This window comes from Physeter macrocephalus, chromosome 18, assembly GCF_002837175.3.
Source record: "Physeter macrocephalus isolate SW-GA chromosome 18, ASM283717v5, whole genome shotgun sequence".
NCBI classification, from domain to species: domain Eukaryota; kingdom Metazoa; phylum Chordata; class Mammalia; order Artiodactyla; family Physeteridae; genus Physeter; species Physeter macrocephalus.
Window position 1 is genome coordinate 108550465 of NC_041231.1, and position 18854 is coordinate 108569318.

The 18854-nt window shown below is 53.2% G+C and overlaps 1 protein-coding gene across 6 annotated transcripts in view; it reads right to left on the minus strand.

Moving 5' to 3' along the window:
• Positions 1-2484: 2484 nt before the first annotated feature.
• DUSP22 (dual specificity phosphatase 22) overlaps positions 2485-18854 on the minus strand; it is a 50225-nt gene continuing 33855 nt past the window's right edge. Inside the window, exons 4-8 of one of the 6 annotated variants that reach the window (XM_024122042.3) lie at positions 14884-14933; positions 6178-6252; positions 4357-4528; positions 3850-3922; positions 2485-2672 (exon numbers count right to left, since the gene is read on the minus strand). In XM_024122042.3, the coding sequence (XP_023977810.1) occupies positions 2626-2672; positions 3850-3922; positions 4357-4528; positions 6178-6252; positions 14884-14933 (417 nt within the window). In that variant the 3' untranslated portion in view covers positions 2485-2625. The other 5 variants (XM_024122041.3, XM_028478446.2, XM_028478447.2 and 2 more) reach the window with 5 other exon arrangements.

Genomic DNA, 18854 nt, shown 5'->3' on the forward strand with positions numbered 1-18854 from the left:
AGAGCCATCGCCGGGGAAGCAAGCCCCTCCGGGGTTCTGGTCCTGGGAGCACTGGCCTCCCCCTCCCCAGTCTCCCTCAAGCCCCTTCGCCTCCGCACCAAAGCCCCGCTCTGGCGCCACGACTGTCGCCTGGATGGCCGTGACTGCTGCCTCCCGACAGGCCCCCAGCTGGGCCCCCTTCCCCCGCACCATCACGGTGCCCGCTCGCCCAGCACCTTGGGCGAGCCCCACTCCGCGCCCGCAAAACGGCGTCCACGCGCTTGCAAGGCTCCGCGCCTGCGGACCAGACCGCGGGAGGCTGCGGGGCACCCGCCCTCTGAGCTTGGCCAGCTCCAGGGCTGGCGCGAGAAGGAAACCAGTTACCGTACCAAGCAGAGAGCGAAAGCCCGGGCCTTTGCCCGTTTCTGCAGCTTTGTACGCACCTCTCATCAGCGCCCACCCGTGTGTGTGCCTGCTCTGGTCGCCCAGAGTGACTGTGGCCTCTCCTGCATGCGTGCCAGGCCCCTCCCTGCCTGGACTCCCCCGCACCCACTGTGCCAGCCGACTCCAGCACTCACGCTTCCGGCCCCGACTAGGTGCCACCTCCTCTGAGATGCCGTCCTGGGACACGACCTCCCTCACCAAACTGGAACGGCCTCTCCGTTCCCTTGCCCACACACAGCACCAGGAGCGCCCATACCAGTGCTCATGGCCTGCTCTGTAAGCGCCAGTCTCCCTAACTGCCAACCCCACCGAGCTAGGCTTTCTGAGAATCAGGCGTGGGTCTGTGCGTCCTGCCCGAGTCCCAGAGCGCCTGCTGGGATGCATAAGCATTTCTCAAGTGAGCTGGCAAATGACTGAATGGAGAGAGGCACGGCGGGTCTCCTCCACCATGGCCACGATCCTGAGGCCCAGGCTGGACAGACCTGTGTTCAAGAAACATCACGGAAAAGACAGCCTAAAGAAACTGCCAGGGCCACGACCCCCTCCTCTAACAAGGCAAGGCCCCTGGGGCAGGGGGCTTCACCATCCCCATGTCCATGGGACCTGAACAACGGCTCTGGTCTCGGAGAAGGGGCCTCTGCCTCTAACATCTAAGCACGGTCAATACCATCCTAACGGAAACGTCCGTGTGCTTTTGGCCACCACCCACCATGGCCCCAAACAAAACCCCCAGAGAAACTGGGGGGAGCAGGGAGAGGCTTTGGCTGCCTACGGCAGTGGCACTGGCTCTGGCTCGGGCAGCCGTGCACACAGCAGTGGCGCTGGCTCTGGGGCCCCGGCGTTAGAGCCTCACAAACCTCTAAGTGCAAAGCCCAGGGCGCTCTCTCTGCCCCTCCCTCTCACATTGCACACCGATTTGAGATCAAAAGACCCAGGTTCAGGCAAAGTAGCAGTAACATTCTTAGTTTTCGGTGCGTTTCTTGGCCTCCCTGAGCCTCAAGTGAGTGAAATAATACCTTCTCTGTGGGTTTATACAGCTTCAAGGTGACAGTTCGTGACCCGCAGAGCACCGATTACTAGGTGATTGTCGTGGGTGCCACGAGGGCTAGGGGAGCCCACAGGGTTGGGGCCATCGCCAGAAACCCTGCTTCCCTCATGCTGTTTCCTCATGCCCCCTGGCACGCCCTCACAGGTGGGCGGTGGAGACACCTCAGGGCCTCGAGGCCTGGCACCTCCACCTGGACCACCTGTTCTTCACCCAGGTAGGCCTGTTAAGTCAGGATAAGCATTGTGATGCCTGTCACCCCACACCCATCAGGGGCCGTCCTGGCACAAAGTGTCCTGCCAGGAGCGTCCGGGCACTGGAGACGCAGCACACAGGTCAAGCCTCCTTCAGCCAATGAGCCCACGCACCTCAGCTCCTGTAGCACGGCCAAACCTCTCCTTTAAGTAAAAAGTTAAATTCCCTTCTTCCCCCACTGGAGTTGGACGAGAGAACGCTGGGAAACTGACTTCAAGTGCTCGTCACACCAGCTAGTGTCCTTCACGTTGAAGCGGCGAGCACGGAGCTGGGAGGTGGCCCCGCGCACCCCCGACTCCCCTCTGCTCAAGCGGGGGACCCGCCTTCTCTCCCGGGGAAAGTAGGTCACGTCTCCTGCCGTCACTACCCTCCTTCTGAAGGAAGGCAGTGGCCTTAAAATAAAGCAGCGTCACTGCCAGGGGCAGCGTCCGAACGTGCCTCTTGGTGCCCGTGGCAGGAGTGGGACCCACACCCCAGCTAAGGGCGGGTGCAGCGCGTGGAGCTGCCCTTCACCACAGATGCGTGCATGTGGGGTGGAGGCGAGACCCCGGGACGAAAGAGCCCAGGAGACAGTGCCCGGGGGCAGGTGTGCCCAGCAGGGCCCTCAGGAGTGGCAAACGCGATCGCGCACGGTCACCGGGTGGGGCGGCGGGGCCCTGAGATGGCCTGGGGGCAGCAGGGCTAAGGGCGAAGGAGGAGCCGCAGCGGGAGAATTAGGGAAAAATCCTTCCCTTGTCAAAGAGGACGCGTAGAGCCCAACATATGATGACACGACTGCATATGTATTGTTTAAAATGAAAACAGGCGAGTTCACAAATTACTTCTGGACGCTGAAGAATGAACTCTGGTTGCTTTTCTTCTGGGCAGCACCTAAACTCTGGCTTTGCAATATTTCAGGTACATTACAGTCTTCTGAGAGGGGCCCAGTCCTTCAGAATCCCTGGGGTGGCTGTGGAGAGAGAATGTTACTGGCGACCGATATCAGGACAACATTTCCGGTTACAGGAACAGATCTAGGCGTTCACATTGTCCCCGCATTTAAGCCTTCAAGCTGACTCCTAAATACTTCTTCTGTTAACATATTTGCGTTTCTTTTTGGTTTCAGGAAAACATTACTTTAGAGCCAACTGCCTTGGCTGTAGGTGAGGAGCTCCGCGGCTGCGCTTTCCTTTCTTGCTGCACACCTGGGGCCTGCACGAGTGTGGAGCCGGGCCAGCCGGCTTGGCCTGACGTCGGATTTACCCACCACAAAGCGCTCCCAAAGCCCGCATCAGAAGCTTCGAGTGGCCCAATGATATGATCCTTTTCCCTTTGGCTTCAAAAGCAATCGTGACCAAACGCTTTCAACCGTGAGGCAGAGTTGATTGGAATAACGAAAAACACTTTTTCAAAAACCATTTCATGAGGTAGCTGAGATCAAATCCCAAATCCACAGCAGACACAACGGCGCTTAATAAGTGCTCAGGCATTTTAAATGTATTTTTAAGCGCAAACCGTGACAGTGCCTAACGACTGCTCTTTCTTCCCAGATCCCAAAGGTGCATGCAAGCCGGGCGAGGAGGCCCCCAGAGTGAGAAGAGCAGGGGGCTGGGAGGAGGGGAAGCCGGACGGGACTGAGGGCGGGCGTCTGGGGGGCTCCCCACACGACCCAAGGGCAGGCGGTTCAGGCGGGCACCACCGAGTAGGGCGCGGAAGGGCAGGGCTGGGCAGGGCCGGCTGCAGCAGGGGGCCCTCCACGGCCACCTCCCAGTGCCTTCCAGCGGACCTCGCACGGGGAAAGGCAGTGAGGCCGACGCCGGCAGTGTGGCTTCCACGGCAGCTCCCGCAGCGCGCACCTTCAGAACTCATTCACACGCACGCGCGCGCGCGCGCGCTCCCCCGCCCGCCCACGGGGGCGAGGCGGCAGCGTCTGGGCGGCGCAGAAGCCAGGGGTGGTGCTGCTGGGGTCTCGGGGGGGGGGCCTGGATCCACCGGGACACCCCTTCCCGTCCGCAGGCAGGGGCGCCGAGGGCTCGGCTAGGTCTCCGTGGTGCAGCTGCCGTAGGCCAGAGGAGGCGAGGCCGGGAGGCCCCCCCAGCGCCTGGCGCCAGGCGGGGGCTCCGCGCGCCTCTGCTCTTTGTATTTACCCAGAATGCCTCTGGCTTCTTCTGCATCCCGCAAAGGGCTCTCTCCGTACTCCTCCTTCAGCCACTGGCGGAACTGGAGAAGTGAAACAAACCAGGACGTCACACAGCTCATCCCCTACACTCCCGCCTGTTACCTGATGGTGCAGGTTTGCCCCTATGAACAGGGGTCCCAGGGGCATCGGGCCGTCAGCTCTGAGGCTGGCCAGCCAGTGTCTAGCAAGAGAAATGACTGCTTCTTCCAGGTTCTGGCCTGAGAACGTGAAAGCAAGCCTGACCAAGGAAACGGCACTTGACCCCAAGACGGAGAAACAGAAGCTAACGTGGGGCCTGAGGACGGTGCGAAAAGGGAATGGCCGCAGCGGCTGGTGGACGAGGGGCCAGTGCTGCTGCAGAGGGGCTGAAGGGGCGTCCTCGGGCCAGCCGACCTCTGGGGGCCTTTCCAGCCTCCCCGAGTCTAGGCGGGCACGGAGAGACGGAGGTGTGTTCCCAGCCCCTGAGCACGCTCACCTGATGGACCTGGCGCTCCTCAAACTCCTGGAGCTGCCTCTGGAAGCCCAGGTTGGGGTTTGCGCAGGACCTCCCCGCACGCACGGTGCGCAGGGCATCTTCCCAGCCCAAGTCGGTGACCGTCATGATGTATGCAACCACCAGAGTCACGCTCCTGGAGACGCCGGCCAGGCTGCAGGGCCAAGAACCACACAGGCAAGGGAGGGTCGGGGACTCGGAGGGCTCACTGAGGAAGCCTTCCCGCCTCAGAGTACGAGCGGACAGCAAGCCAGTACGTCACTAGGAAATTACTCAGAACGTACCAGCTCTCTCTAGCTTATGACGCTAGACTCTCAGGCATTCTTCACCTGTGTAGCCTCATTTTTTTTTTTTTTTTTTTTTTACTGGTTTTCTACTGGCTGTGTCTCCGGACACTTCATTTTCTGATTCTCTATTGCTCCCGAGCTCCTCTTCAGACAGTCCCCATTTCCCTGGACAGATAAAGTAACTAAAGGACATCCAGGGACTGGAGGGGTCCAGGATCTGAGCCACAAACCCAGTTATAATCTGCAGCCGTTTAGACAGCTTCACGTTTTTAAAGTCTGGTTTTCTTAGGGATATAAGGGCCAAGCCTATTACTTAAAAAACTCATTAAATACAGAAGCCCTTACCAAATATTTTGTGATCTTCATATACATAAGCAGAGTGCCAGCGTGGGCGCGCTCTGCAGGCCATAACGGTCGATTTTCTCTCACAGGCTGAGGAAGGGGACCGGTTTTAAATGCACATGCAAATTAAGGCGGTCACAGAGAGGTTGTGCTGCGTCAGACTTGGAGTGCTCAGCAACGGTTTAAGATGGGGAAGTTTAGCAAATTTCTCATTTTTAGAAAAGCCTATCTTCAAACTGACACAACTGTATGAGATACAAATTCCTAGAATATCAGGCCTGCACATATTCAAATATAAATAATAATAATAGTAAAAACCCACTCTCAAGTAGCGGTTCTTCCTGTGTATCAGAAAAACTGAGAGAGCGTTAAAAAAAAAATACATCCTCTTGGGCTGCAGCGGGCAGATGCTAACTCCCCAGGTACAGGACCCCAGGGCCCCTTGAAACGCCTCTGACTGCACCGAAGCGTTCTGAAGCAAATGTGAGCAAATGTCATACAACCCGCACTTTGCGTTTATTACACGTCCTGCTCTTTTTAAAAGAACAATGAAAATGGGCAGTGATGAAACGAGGGCCCGCATTCCCCTGAGTGCTTGCGACGTGTCAGGTGCAGGGCACTGTGCTTGAGTTCTGTGTCTCAGAGAAGCTTTCTCTGCACGATGTGCGCACAGGTGTGTGCGTAGGTACCACACAGACGGCGGCTGAATGCAGGTGGATAGCTGCGTAGGAACTGCTCAATTCTAAGAGTCTATTTAGTTCTCCTCAAAGCAAAGTATAAGCCCCAAACACATAAAAGCTCCAATCTATAAACTGAGAAGAGATGGTCATTTCGGTGTGACAGTAACGCACTGCTAAACACCCACACATGCAGTCAAAAGTCTCCGGCAAGAAGCAGTGTTTTGAACGGGCACTGGGTGGAGCCCATATCCTGACGGGATCTCTTTGAGGAAGGCTGGAAAAGGAGTTTCTGTGTCGTGACCTCAACAGTCCCTGCAGAAACCTAACTGAGAAAATGAAAATCCTAAGTGAAAAGGAAAGAAAGAATGTACGGTTCTCTTTGCACAAAAGCAAACAACGGCTAACAAACAGGTGGGGTCAGGTGGGGTGTGTACTGGGCGTCCGGGGCAGGTGGGCAGAAGAGGCCCGGCGTCATCCGGCAGGGGCACACGTACCAGTGAACAAGGCAGCCCTCACCTCGCAGGCGGCACTCGTGGATGAATTGAATACTTTCTTTGAAATGTCTTGTCCTGGGGTGAGGAAAAGGGAGAGACGTGACATCTCTGTACTTTACTCAACATGTGATGAAAAGAAAAATCCACTGAGGTTTATTGTAAAGGTCTCGAGTTCATAGTTTCAGACCCCCGTCACCGCCCGGGGCTGGAATGGCCTCGGCTTTGAATCCGACCCACACCGCTGAGGTCTGGGAGGGCAGCCCATCCGCTGGAGTTTTCACAAGTTCTCCGCAAGGGATCCCCGAAACACACAGTTGCCACTGACTTGCTGGGGGGTGGGTCCTGCGCAGCCCCATGGTCACTTTGGGTCCCTCAACACCCAGCAGTACAGTGACCTGCTTACCAGCCGCCCAGGCGAGGGAGGTGCCCACCCGGTGTGGGCTCCCTGAGCCCGAGAGCCAGTTCATTTCTGACCGTCTGTGGATAGGTCCCGTCTGCCCGTCCTCCAGGTCGGGGAAGGGGAACTGCAGCGCCAGTCCTGCGCGGCCTCACTGGATATGGGACTTGGGGAATATCACCTGGCTTCCCTTAACCTCACTTAGAAAGTGGGAGCTATGTCTCACGGGCTGGGACGAAGAAACATATACCAACGTGCTTTGCAAACTCTGAGGTCCCGCATGAAGATGAAACCATGATCTTTTCTCCTGACCCTCAGCTTTTATACGACCCCCTTCTCCTGCCCCTGGTTCATGCCCAGCTGTGTGCACCAGCGTGTTCTAGACGGGTAGGTGGGTTAAGTACAAATACTCTGAGGGGAACTACAGAGTACGTGCTTTTCGATGTCTCCTGCCTTTAAATGGCGTATAATGCAGCGAACCACCTAAAGTTGCCCATGGACTAAGGCACAACACCTACTGAGTACTGATTATTTAGCAGGGACTCTGCTAAGATGCAAGAGATTCAGAGCTGAATAAAATGTAGTTCCCAGCCCCACAAACTAGGTGTGCTGTCTCATGTCAGGGTGAATGAATCTAGTAAGAATGGGGAAATTCAGGTGGTGGGTCAAAGAAACTCAGCCAGCTACTGACTGCAGAAGAAACTCAGCAACCCAAGTGCCGGAGCCCGGCTAGATTAGGGCAGCTGGCACCGAGGAAACTGTCGTGGCAGGCCTGATGCCACCATGTGTGGAGGGGCCAGAGTCCCACCCACAGACTCCAGACTCTCACCTGAAACCTGACTACAGAGCAGGGCAAGGGATGCTTCTGCTGACTTTCCCAGGGGCAAACGCTCCCAGTGTAAAAGTACAAAGTGAGCAGGGCGCCGCAACGCTACTCCCCCAAACCGACTTGTTGTAAGCCAGGCAAGGAGAGATTCCTGCTGTCATCCTGAGATCCGAGGAGACCTCGGAGCCGGGCTGTGAGGCAGAAGCCAGGGAGGCCAGGCTGCCCGTGCGCAGGCAGCGGTGACGGTCCAGGCGGGGAGCGCCGCCCATCCTGTCTCTCAGCAGGCGGAGCTGGCGGTGAACTCTTCTGAGGACTGGGAAGTGCTGGGGCTGAGGGGGTCCCCTCCGTCACCCCGAGGCTGTCGGGGCAGCAGTTTCCAGTCCCTCGGAGGCCCGTCTTCCCTCCCGTTCCGGCCACAGAGAAGTAAAGGGGAGGCTGTGGGCTGGGGGCCCCTCCTGATAAAAGGAAGGGCATCTTTGCCCCAGGCTTCCTGCCAGGGGACTGGGAAGTGGCTTGTGCCCAGAGTTGCGTCAGCCGCTCTGCGACCACAGGTGGCAGGCCTCCGGGGTGGAAGGGGGGCTCCAGGAGCTGCTGCCCAGACCTGGAGCACCCACCCCAGGCTTCTTGGGCAGGGAGTGAAGTAAATCAATGTCTTTATAACTTAGAACACTGTCAATCCGATATTCTGCTATTTACAGGCCCGCACTGTCTACCTGATATTAACAAGTGCAACGGTTTTAAAGACACTGAGCCACTCCTGTGGCCGAGGAGTGGCTACAGGCTGCCCGTCCACCCTCCGCCTCGTGGTTTCCCCTGCAGACACGCCTGGGAAAGTCAGCAGAAGCCTCCCTTGCGTGGGCAGGTTTGACTGTAGGTCCAGGGCTAGGCAGTTCGCCCAGGACCCAGGCTCATCTCAACTGCAGGCTAGTGGCTGAGGGCACACAGCTCCGCACCCTAGGCTGGCCACACTGCAGCATCCAAGGGCTCCCAAGAGGCCTCTCCATGCAGCCCACGCTCTCGCCTGTCCTCTGTGGGGCTCTCTGGTCCAGGAGAGCCGTGTCTGAGGTGAGACAGGTGGGAAGAACACCCTCCCGGCAAAGGAAGAGCCACTCAGGAAACGAGAGACAACGGCCTGCACGCGTGGGGAGCACGGACGGCCTCGGAACATACTGTGGAGGCTACACCAGGCGGGTGGCTTGTCCCGGGGGCCCGTCGGCCCTGGGGAGGCCACCGACACCTTGCAGAGATGACAAGTGAGCCCCTTTACTGAAACCCCAGGGTGGGAACCTCTTCTGTCTGCCTTTCACGCCTGCATGTCCGAAACCACAGGCAGGATGAAACCCAGGTCCTAAATAAGGCGTGGTGCTGGGTTCAAGGGTCAGTTTTGCCACATCTCGGCATGAGAGACTGAGGTGGGGTGTGGTCAGCAGGGAAACATCTAAAGTGGCCAGAGCCCAGAGCGTGCGTGCTAGGGGCCCCCAGACAAGGAAGCTGTGAGGAGGGTCTCCCCCCAAGCCTTTCCTCTTTCAGCTCTGTCTGCATCAGGCGTCAAGTCCAGGAAAAAGCCACCGACGGCTCCTGCCCATCACTGTGCTGGGACAAGGGCTCCGACCCAGGAGCTTAATGATGCCCACGGAGGGCCCGCTCAGAGCCCCACCTCGAAACTTGACTCATGGGCAAGACCGGGCACGAGGCCAAGCCGGGCAGACACTCCTAGAAGTGCCTCTTCAAGGAAAGCCAGGAGGCAGGTGCACTCGGTGCTCTTGGGGTAGGTTATTTCCAGGGAAGCTCGTGACATAAGCCCTGGCCCGGTCATCACACCCCCTCCTCCACACCGGGAAATACCCGGGGCTCCGGGCCGCACGTTGCTCAACCCTGGATCAAAGCAGAAGCCCCGAGGGAAGCACATCCGCCACAGGCTGTCTCACGGAACGCCGGTTCCCTATTCCTGATCTCCGTGCCGTACCTTTACTTTCACACAGAGACACGCGGGCAAGCTCCGTCGGAGGACAGCCACCTGGGCGCGTCCAGAAGGACGGCGCGTGGCTGCCAGGGTGCGGCGGCCGACGATCGCCGCCAGCACGGGGGCCGGGCGAGAGACGCCCTTCCGTGGGGCTGGTACACAGCCCGGCAGCTGTGCCACCGTCCCCTTCGTCCTCCTCCGCAGTCTGTGCTGGCCCTCCCCACGGGCCAGTGCGTCCCAGCCCGCCCTCTCCATCCAGAGGCCAAGAGCAGGACGAGCTGGGTCTTCCTGACCTTCGGGAAAGGACGCTGGACGAATCCAGCAAAGCCACACCACATGACGCTCATCCTCTGAGTCTGGACGATCTCTTCTTACTCCAAGACTGCAAGACTTGGAGGCTGTGGTCCCCACTGTTGGGGGGTCTGAGGCGGTCCTGTCCTGCTGGGAAGGACTCTGCTTGTGGGAGGTCTGGCTCAGCACCCTGGGGGGCAGCTGGGCTCACCCCAAAGCCAGCAGTGCCAGACCAGGCTGCGCTGACAGCACAAGCCACAAGACCCAGGCCACTTCTCCTGCCCCTCATCAGAGTATGAACGTGTGTGTGTACGCACGTGTGTGCAGTATGTATATAGGAAAGCAAAGGAGAAAAAGACCAGGAAAGGCCAGCACCCTTAGGGGTTTTTTCCCTCAGAAAAGAATGTTGTAAAAAAAAGCCTATGGGTGGAGTGTCCTCTCGGGGCGCAGGCTCTGGAGGGCGGGCTCAGATCAGAGAGCTGTTTCCCCCTGGGCGCAGTCAGTCCAGCCCCCCAGGCCCTGCGCTGACCGGGCAGCTCTCACCGCACCCGAGGTGAGCGGGAAGGAAACCTCCTCACCCGGAGCAGACTGCACACAGCCTTCAGCACATTTATGTCGAGGCTTCCGCAACTTTTACATTTCCTGCACTGTCAACATTTAAAGAAAAATTGCGGGGAATGTGTGTACTGTACTTTTCATTTTGCCAAATAAGGTCATCGTAAAAACAAACAAAACGACACCCCCTCTCTACCATCTACTACAACGTCATTTCACAAAGAACAGTTCCACCCCAAAAAAGCAAGGATGACATAGTCTAAGACTAAAAAATAGGTTTTTAAGTTGGATAAGTGAAGTCTTAGGAAAAACGCAGTACACATTTTCCATGTATTTCTCATTTCTGCGACTGCAAGGTCCTCAGGAGTCAGGTGTGTATGTGCGTCTTTGTCTGGAAGCAGGACAGAGCACACCAGGGCCCACTTAGCTCTGATCTTGCAAAACTGCTTCTTAATAGTAAAAATAAAGAAAAAAGTAAATGAGAGAAAAAGAGAGCTGGAAGTACAGAAGACATGAGCTAAACTAAAGAAAACACACACAAAAAGACAGGAGGTGGAATAAAGCAAGGAGGGTTTAATGCCAGCTCTCTGCATTTCTGGTGCCTCTTCTCTCCACAAAAACCCCAGGAACCTGAGACCCTGCTCGACTCTCAAGCCACTGTTGTCACCAAGTTTCTGCTGCGAAGATGCGATGCTGCAGCTCCACAGAGAAGACAAAAAAGATAACACTTCCCTTATGGTGTCTAAATACAAATACCAATCTGATAAATATTAAACTAAGAATGAATAAAATAAGCTGCGATACCTCCAACCGTTCACTCTCAAGACACGTAAACACTCCTTTCTTGAAGAGGCAGAATATGGAATCTGATTCTTTGGAGGCACTTAGTGTCTTTACACACTTGCACTACCTCAGCTGATGCTACAGAAATCGTGTGAGACAGGTATTTCACAGGGGAGACAAGTGAGGTTCAAATGACTTGCCCAGGGAAGCACAGACAGAAAGCAAAGGCAAACATTTCCAAAAGCCTCAGTTCACTCAACCACTGCACGTCGGCCACTGGCAGGACGGGTGAGCATTTGATATAAACCCGACGATGCCTCCAATTCTGCAAATCACGCAGAACGCGTCAGCCTGGGGTCTGTGGGGCTGTCACCACCGTGAGAACCTGAACTTTCACGTGTCCTGACTTTGTGAGGCAGGGTGGTAGGGGGGACCAAGCTAAAATTCTGATGTGTTACCGCTGTCTCCAGCCAGGGTTCTGCATTTCAAGTTCCTGGAAGATCAGAGGGGAGTTTGTGAGGAGTACGGCCAAGACAGAAAGCTGACCTTTCTGGGGCGTCCGCGGTGACCGAACGCAGTTAGTCTCCAAAGGTCACCACCCTCTTACTAAGCCTAATTAGCAAGAAGAATTCCTGCTGGTATAGGGATTTGTGGGGCAAGAGTTAGGATATAAAACCTTAAATTATATCCAAAGTTGGAAATAACTTTTAAAATCTTTAAGTTTAAAAAAAGAAGCAATACAGTTTTCTAGAATTTATTTCTGTCATTAAATATAGGAACTCTTAGGCACCAGGAAGTAAAAGCTGCTAGACTGAAGGACCCCTGGTTCTAACTGGGTTTCCAGAGCAGTAAGAGGATGTGCCTCCCGACCATCTACATTGGTTGGTGACGCAGAAACTGAAGGTCACGGTCGGCCTGCATGCGCTCCTACTGCTTTGGTGAGTGAAAATACAAGCTACCCAAAGCGAGGTGGGCGACACAGAGAAGTCAAGAGTTCTGCCTGCCAGCGTTAACTGCCTCGCTGTGTCATGACTGCGCGCTCGCTGTTAAAAGGCAGGCTGTGCTTTCCAGTGAAATATCTGTAACAGGTAGAGGACCTCAAACTATTTCATAGGCGCTCTTAACATACGAAGTACCCTCGAATTCCAAGCTTAACTTCACGATCTCTATATAACTTCACTAAAGCGAGAAATATTTATAGAGTCGTGGACATTTATGCACCTAAATCCTTACTTGTGTATAAGCTTTGCTATGACTCGTGGATCAAAAATAAAAGTTTCCCTGAAGAATCACACACGCGCCTGTGAGCACAACTGTCTTTCCCTGAGTTACGGTCTGGACCCCCTCTTCCAGCGGAACCCGAGGTCGGGCTGCTGCAGGCCTTCACTCACAACGGCAGCAACGGCCACTGCCCAGCTCGACCTGTCACCAGCCCCAAGCTCAGACGCCGCAGCACCCACCTGCTGGACCACACTCTTGGCCAGGTTCAAGGAAAGGGTACGAAGGCAAACCACACATCGTAACAAGACATCTGTACATACTTGGGACAGGAGAGAACCAGTTCAAATCTTATGAGCTAGTCCTCTGGCCCCAGGTTGACTGGGCTCGGGCTGGTTTTGCCAGAAGATCTGCACAGACCCAGGAGACATGGGAAGTCAGGGGACCGGCTGCTGCACCCTCTGTCCCCGTCCTTCCCTGGGTCACAGCTTCCCAGCAGCCGTAATGGGCCTCCTGAGCGCCAGACTACCCTTCCTGTAACTCTCAGGCCGCACCAACGCACTCTGAGCAAAAACACACTTAATTTCAAAAGTGCCCGGAGGCACAGAGAACACTTCCACACACATGGTCTCATCTCCACAACTTCTGGAGGCAGGCGTTTGCAGATGAGAGAGCTGAAGTTCAGGGGCGTTAGAATGACTGGCCCGAGGCAGAGGCAGCTGCTTTTGAACCTGAGACCTCTAAGCGGTCTGGGTCTGCCGCTCACTTGTCTGCACAGGGCAGGACCGCGGAGCGCGGCCTTCACCTGGCGAGTCAGGGTCCTTGCCCCAGACGTGGAGCACACTGCCTGCCTCCACCGACGCTGAAGAGTCCTGGGGCGCTTGGGGCAGAGGGGCCGTCTGCCCTGACCGCACACACCCGTGGGCTGCTGCAGTCGGATTCTTCCGAAGGGTCAGAATGCCAATCAGGTACCGACAAGTTCAACAGTATGTTAGAATTTCGGTTTGAGATACGAGCAGAGCAGCCATTCTAAAAATAGCCACCAAAACATGGGCAGAAGATTGCCGTGGTCTCGAGAGAAAGGCAGTGGCTCACTTCCTTCCGTAGACACCATGCCCTCCAACCACTTCTGTTTCTCGACACGACTACTAACCAAGGAAGCTCTCTGATACTTCTTCTCCTTCCAGATCTAGGCTGCTACTGTTTTCCTGGTGAGCCTATAAAATCTTTCCTTCACCATCCTCGATCTTAAAGACTGACTTTTTCTGTGAAATATGGAGAGCTGTTGTGGAAACACAGGCTTTGGGTAGGAGGTTTTGGCCCTGCGTCCAGCCTCCCCTGCCCCTTCCTGGTCTGACTCTACACCTCCTGCCCCTGCCCTCACCTTTGCTCTTTCCCCCTATCAGTCCATGTGACTATAGCCTCCCGTTTTTCCAAACAGGTAGACCTCACAAAATTATTGCATAGCCTGTGACTTCTCTGCTCTCCAGCAGTGAAAAACCAAGGTTGGCTGACATTCAGTACTGGACAGCCGTCAGAGGGGTATGCTTGTATGGTCTGTACTTCTGGATATGTAGGACTTGCAGGCGATAAAGCTTGAGAACCATGAAGGTTCTCAATCCTGACAAAGCCCGTGGACTCCCAAATTCTCAAACACCACAGCCTCTTCCCTGATGAAACGCGGCAACATGTCATTCTGGAAGGGTTGTTGTGTCTGACCTAAAACAGGCAGCAAAGGTGAGTCTGAGAGGCAGAGGCTGGGTCGCTGGACATGCTGAACAGCCATGTCCTCGGCTCCTGTGCCTCTCAGCCTGCCTGGTTCAAATCCAGGCTCAGGAAAACTTTCATCTAGTCCACGTCACCTCCAGACACCGAGCAGTGTGGTGTCACAGCTGTAACCTCGGTAGTCTCCAACCCCTGTCCCCCATTCGCCAAGGCCCAGTCCCACAGGTCTCGCACGACCTCTGGAAAGGAGAGCGATTATGAATCTCTCTTCGGAGGGACGGACAGAGCTAAAGCGGCACCAGAGATGAATTCCGCTGGGGGGAAGCGAGGGCAGGACTTTCCTAACCAGAAAAACCTGGTCTCTCAACTCAGACCAGCTTTCCAAGCACGCCGTCCCTCAGGTGGCCACCGGCCATGTGAGGCAGCTGGGCGCCTGAGACGGAGCTGGTCCGAATGCGACGTGATGTACGTGTAAAAAGCACACCAGATTTTGAAGACTTTGTATGAATAAAAGGATATAAGATATCTCATTTTTAAAATGCTGAGCACATGTTGAACTTACAGTATTTTGAGTATATTGGCTTAAATAAAACGTATTATTAAAATTATTGTCACCTGTCTCTTTTTTACTTTTTAATGTGGCTCATAGAATATTTAAAATTATATGTGTGGCTCATATTCTGTTTCTATTGGACAAAATGCAGCAGCTTCCGGAGAGAGGGTGAACATGCTGAAGGTTTGGTCTGAGGCACCCTTTACAAAATTAGGCTCCTTATACGCAGCCCACCGTCAGAGCTGCACAGGGGAAGGACCGGCAGACCAGGAGCGCTGGCCTCTTGGGCCTCCCAGCTCGCCGCAGGGCGGCAGCTGTGCGTCGAGGCCCCTCCGCTCTGATGACTCCAAGTCCTTTATCTTTAATTTGTCCAAATAATACAGAAAAAAACTTACAGGTTTTGAGATGGTGAATCCGCTGCTGGAATGCACAGGTATTTAACCCCCTGTGGAATGATAAAAAAATAAAATAAGATAAAAAGATGATGCTCTGTGGAGAAAAATATTTAAAGGAACTATTTACTCAGGTCAAAAAATAAAAAGGAAAAAGGAGAAGTTTTTCACTCATCTTCTATTGCCAAGGAACTGGAGGAAAACCCTTAGTTAAGTTCCTGGTCATTTTCTATGAGCACGCGCACAAATGTCCCTGCTCTGGTTTGTAGGTTAGACAGGGTTTACCAAAAAAGCCAGATGATTGAGTCCTTCCCAGGAAGTGTCTACAAGTTTCAAAACTACCGTCTCTGATGCTTGTTCAAATACCCTACGCCTTAAATCTAGTTCAAGTAAGATCCTGAATGGCCAAAAAGGAAGCACTGAGAGTAAAAACCTTATCACGATGACGTGTTATATGACAGTCTCAGGAGGAGGAGAGTTACAGTTTCACTGGTGCAATGGTAGGAGCTTCACGCACTGGGAACAATTTGATTTATTTTGCTCGCTTTTCAGAAGAGTAAAAGTTTACATACCAAACTAATATTTTTTTAAAAGAATGACCCAATTTGAAAAAAAAAAATGAACTTCACATTGTTCACTATAAAAATCTACAAAAATGTTTACGTAAATTCATACTAGAAAAAAATCATGCCAAATTTGAGTCTTATTAAAAACTTGGTTGCCTCTTCTTTGGAGGGACTCAGCGTATAATATTCCAAAGGTCTTCAATGTCAAGCAAATATACAAAGTCTAGAAATCTCAGCAAACTTTGTGAAGGAATATGGCTTCATGAAGACTTAAATAAACCCCTTTTAAACCTTTCTCTCTTGATAGCCTAATCTAACAGAATCTAGCCACCAGGTCATAGATAATTAATGGGGGGAAACATTATCAGAAACTAGAAAAGTAACCAACCTAAAAGAGTCAAAGAAGGAGAAATATGTGGAGTCATGGTACAGACAAGTCCCTTAGCAGTTGAAGGCATAAAATTATTTCTAGGATTATTTGCAATTTTTTTTGCAGTTGGTCCTTAAAATTTTACACTCAACTCATATCATGAGGAATTTCTGTGTTGTATTTGCTAGTGCAGTCTTGTGAGGAACGTGTGGTCCTTCTCCACGCTGTGGATCCCACTTTCCAACACAGAAGCTACAGAAACTATGTTTCTCAACCTCCTTTGCTGTTAGGGTGCAGACTCGGGACCTGGTTGCATCATCTGACACACCTACTTGAGGCAGATTTGGAAACAGGACACGGGAAGAGTCAGACGGGTAAAGAGCACCTGCTCGGCAGGTGCAGGTGGCGGCAGAGGCGGGAAGTGCTGGGCGGACGTGGCGGCAGGGTCGCAGTGGGCAGTCGTACGTCGTGCACTGGGTGTTGTTCCTTGAGCTGCAGTCGGCAGCCTGTCTCCCCAGCTCTCATAGCCCTCGGCTCTCTCTTAACAAGCCCCTTTCTGCTGAAGTGCCTTAGAGTGGAATCTGTTGTGTGCAACTAAGACCTGAGTGACACAATCCCCCTTCCTGTCCCCCACCGTTATGAGAGGTCAGAAAAATCATTTCTCCTGCTTATTTCACACACACACACACACACACACACGTATATGTATATATGTATATATCTGTATTTTTCAGTTTTGAGTCAGTCACGACATCTTCCAACAAAGGCTCCTTTGGATCTCCAAGAAGATGAGTTTTACTGCTACTTCTCCACAGAGGCGCGCTCCACACGTGGCCAAACGTGCTAACACGCTAAGGGTCAGCTGCTGGGAAAAGGACGTGAGGCAGCAAGCCGTCCCCCACTCAAGCTTCGCTTGGTCACCTCGCTGTCTCCTTCTGTCTCTGTCCCCGTCCCCCTGGACTCCGGGCACTGGGCTCGGGGGGAAACAGTGAAGCAGCTGCCTGAAGTTCTAAAGCACCTCCAAACCCAGAGAGGTTAGACAGCCCTGATTTGAAGGGAAAGAAAATGGAAAAGGAAACGATACTGTTAAAAAGAGTCATTTCCCGCCTCGCCTCGAGGAGGCCAACAGGCTTTTGCTGGTGTAGACACACACTGACCATCTTGTAATCCGCCATGGAAATGACTCATTTACTTTTTTCCTTTTACTCTTAAGTGAGAGTTGGCTGGATCAGGCCCAGAAGCTTGTGAAATACTTCCCTCCCACACAGTTCCCCCAATTTCCTTCAGACCAACCCTTCCAGAGGGACGGGAAGGGCTCTGAGGGTTCCACTTTCCCTCTCCTGCGACTGTCAGTCTGAGCGACTCGCCAGTCAGCGATGCTGAGGTGGGTCCCCCTAATGTGGGATGAAAGCACTTGCCACACTTTCTGACTGACAGCCCCTTAATTCTGCAGACTCCAGAACCGGCCCAGCCCATATGTCAGGAGGAGAGAAAAAAGTGGAGAAAAGGAAGAGAAGGAGGGGAGGGTAAATGGCTCTTGGCTTATTGAGAGCGTCCACCATCAACGCCAGCACGGTGTCGGGGGAAGCGCTCTGCTTCTTCAGGGTTCTCTGGACGGGGTCTCGTTCCCCTCTGTGGTGCCTGATGCACAAAGGGAAAGAGGCCAGCCCCACACAGCAGGAGCAAACCGGGAGAAGGCGGCAAGGGGTGTCCCCACTCCATGCCTGCCGAGGGTGAGGAAGCACCTTTCGGCCATGTGGGTCCCCTCAGCCTCGCTAGCTGGGACAGGCACGTGGCAATGACGGCTTCCCATCTATGACGCGTTTAAGGAGGAACAAAGGGGCTCCTGGCCACAAGTCTGGGGATCCCCTACTGCAAAGGAAGGACGCTGAAAATATAAAATATAAGATCATGTTCTCTCAAAGATAGAATAACAGCAATAATAACCTTCCCTGGAATGATGTCTGGCATACCACAGGCACTTACTAAATGTCTGTTGGATGATAAGAACAAGGTGAAAATCAGTTAACATGAAGATCACATCGTAAGAATAGTACAAGGGAAGAAAAATATTGTGAAGTGCCCAGGCCTTATTCTGGTGACCGCAAAAACAAGAGCCACGCCATGCTGGGGGCACGCGCACACACACGCTCCAGCGGGACACAGCTAAGAAGCAGCTCACCGTGATCTGCAATAAGAAGGGAACAGACTATGCAAATACAGTGAAGAAAGGAGTCAAAACCGTCGAAAAGGTTCAGTTGCTCACCGCTGACCTCTACTTATCCTGGCTTAGTCATTAACAAAGCACAAAAAGTATCTTTCTTGGAGGCCACAGACTGCAGAGCATAAGGTGCCTGAAAAAAGGCTTCAGATGCCTGCACATGTGTACAATTCAGTTAATTACTAATTCAGAAAGCAGCAAGAGTGCTGGCAGCAGTGAAGGACCTCAACGCTAATAAGAAAGCTGGACAGACTTGAAATTATCAAAGGACTGGGCTCTGCCAATGTTTTAATATGATGTGGAATAGAATTTTCATCTACCTGGACCTAAACAAAGGACCATTCTGTAGTGCTGGAGTTCAGAGAGACAGATGTTTAGCTAAGTTACGGAAACTTTAGCCAAACAATAACGAACATCTTATTACAGGACAAAATTCTAGAGCAATCTGAAAAATTCATAAGTAATAAAAATAGCAGCAACGTTTCCCTTACTATAGCATTTGCTAGGTGGTATTTCCTCCTTCATATTGCCACTAATATTTTTTTTAAAACCCTAAAATCAGTTATCTTCTTTGAAACAAAACTCTTACTAAATAAGTAAAAATTCAGTATTTCCATGATACTTCAAAAAAGTGATTGTTGGAAAGCTAATTGACATTAAACTTTTATGGAGCTAATAAATGTCGAGTTACAGACTCTCAACTTAGAGAGCTGGCCCAGGAGTGCCCACTGAAGTACAAAAACAAGCTCAGTTAAGACGGCCGTGGTTTCTACGAGGGACAAAGAAAGAGCAACCAATTTCTTTGGACTACATGACA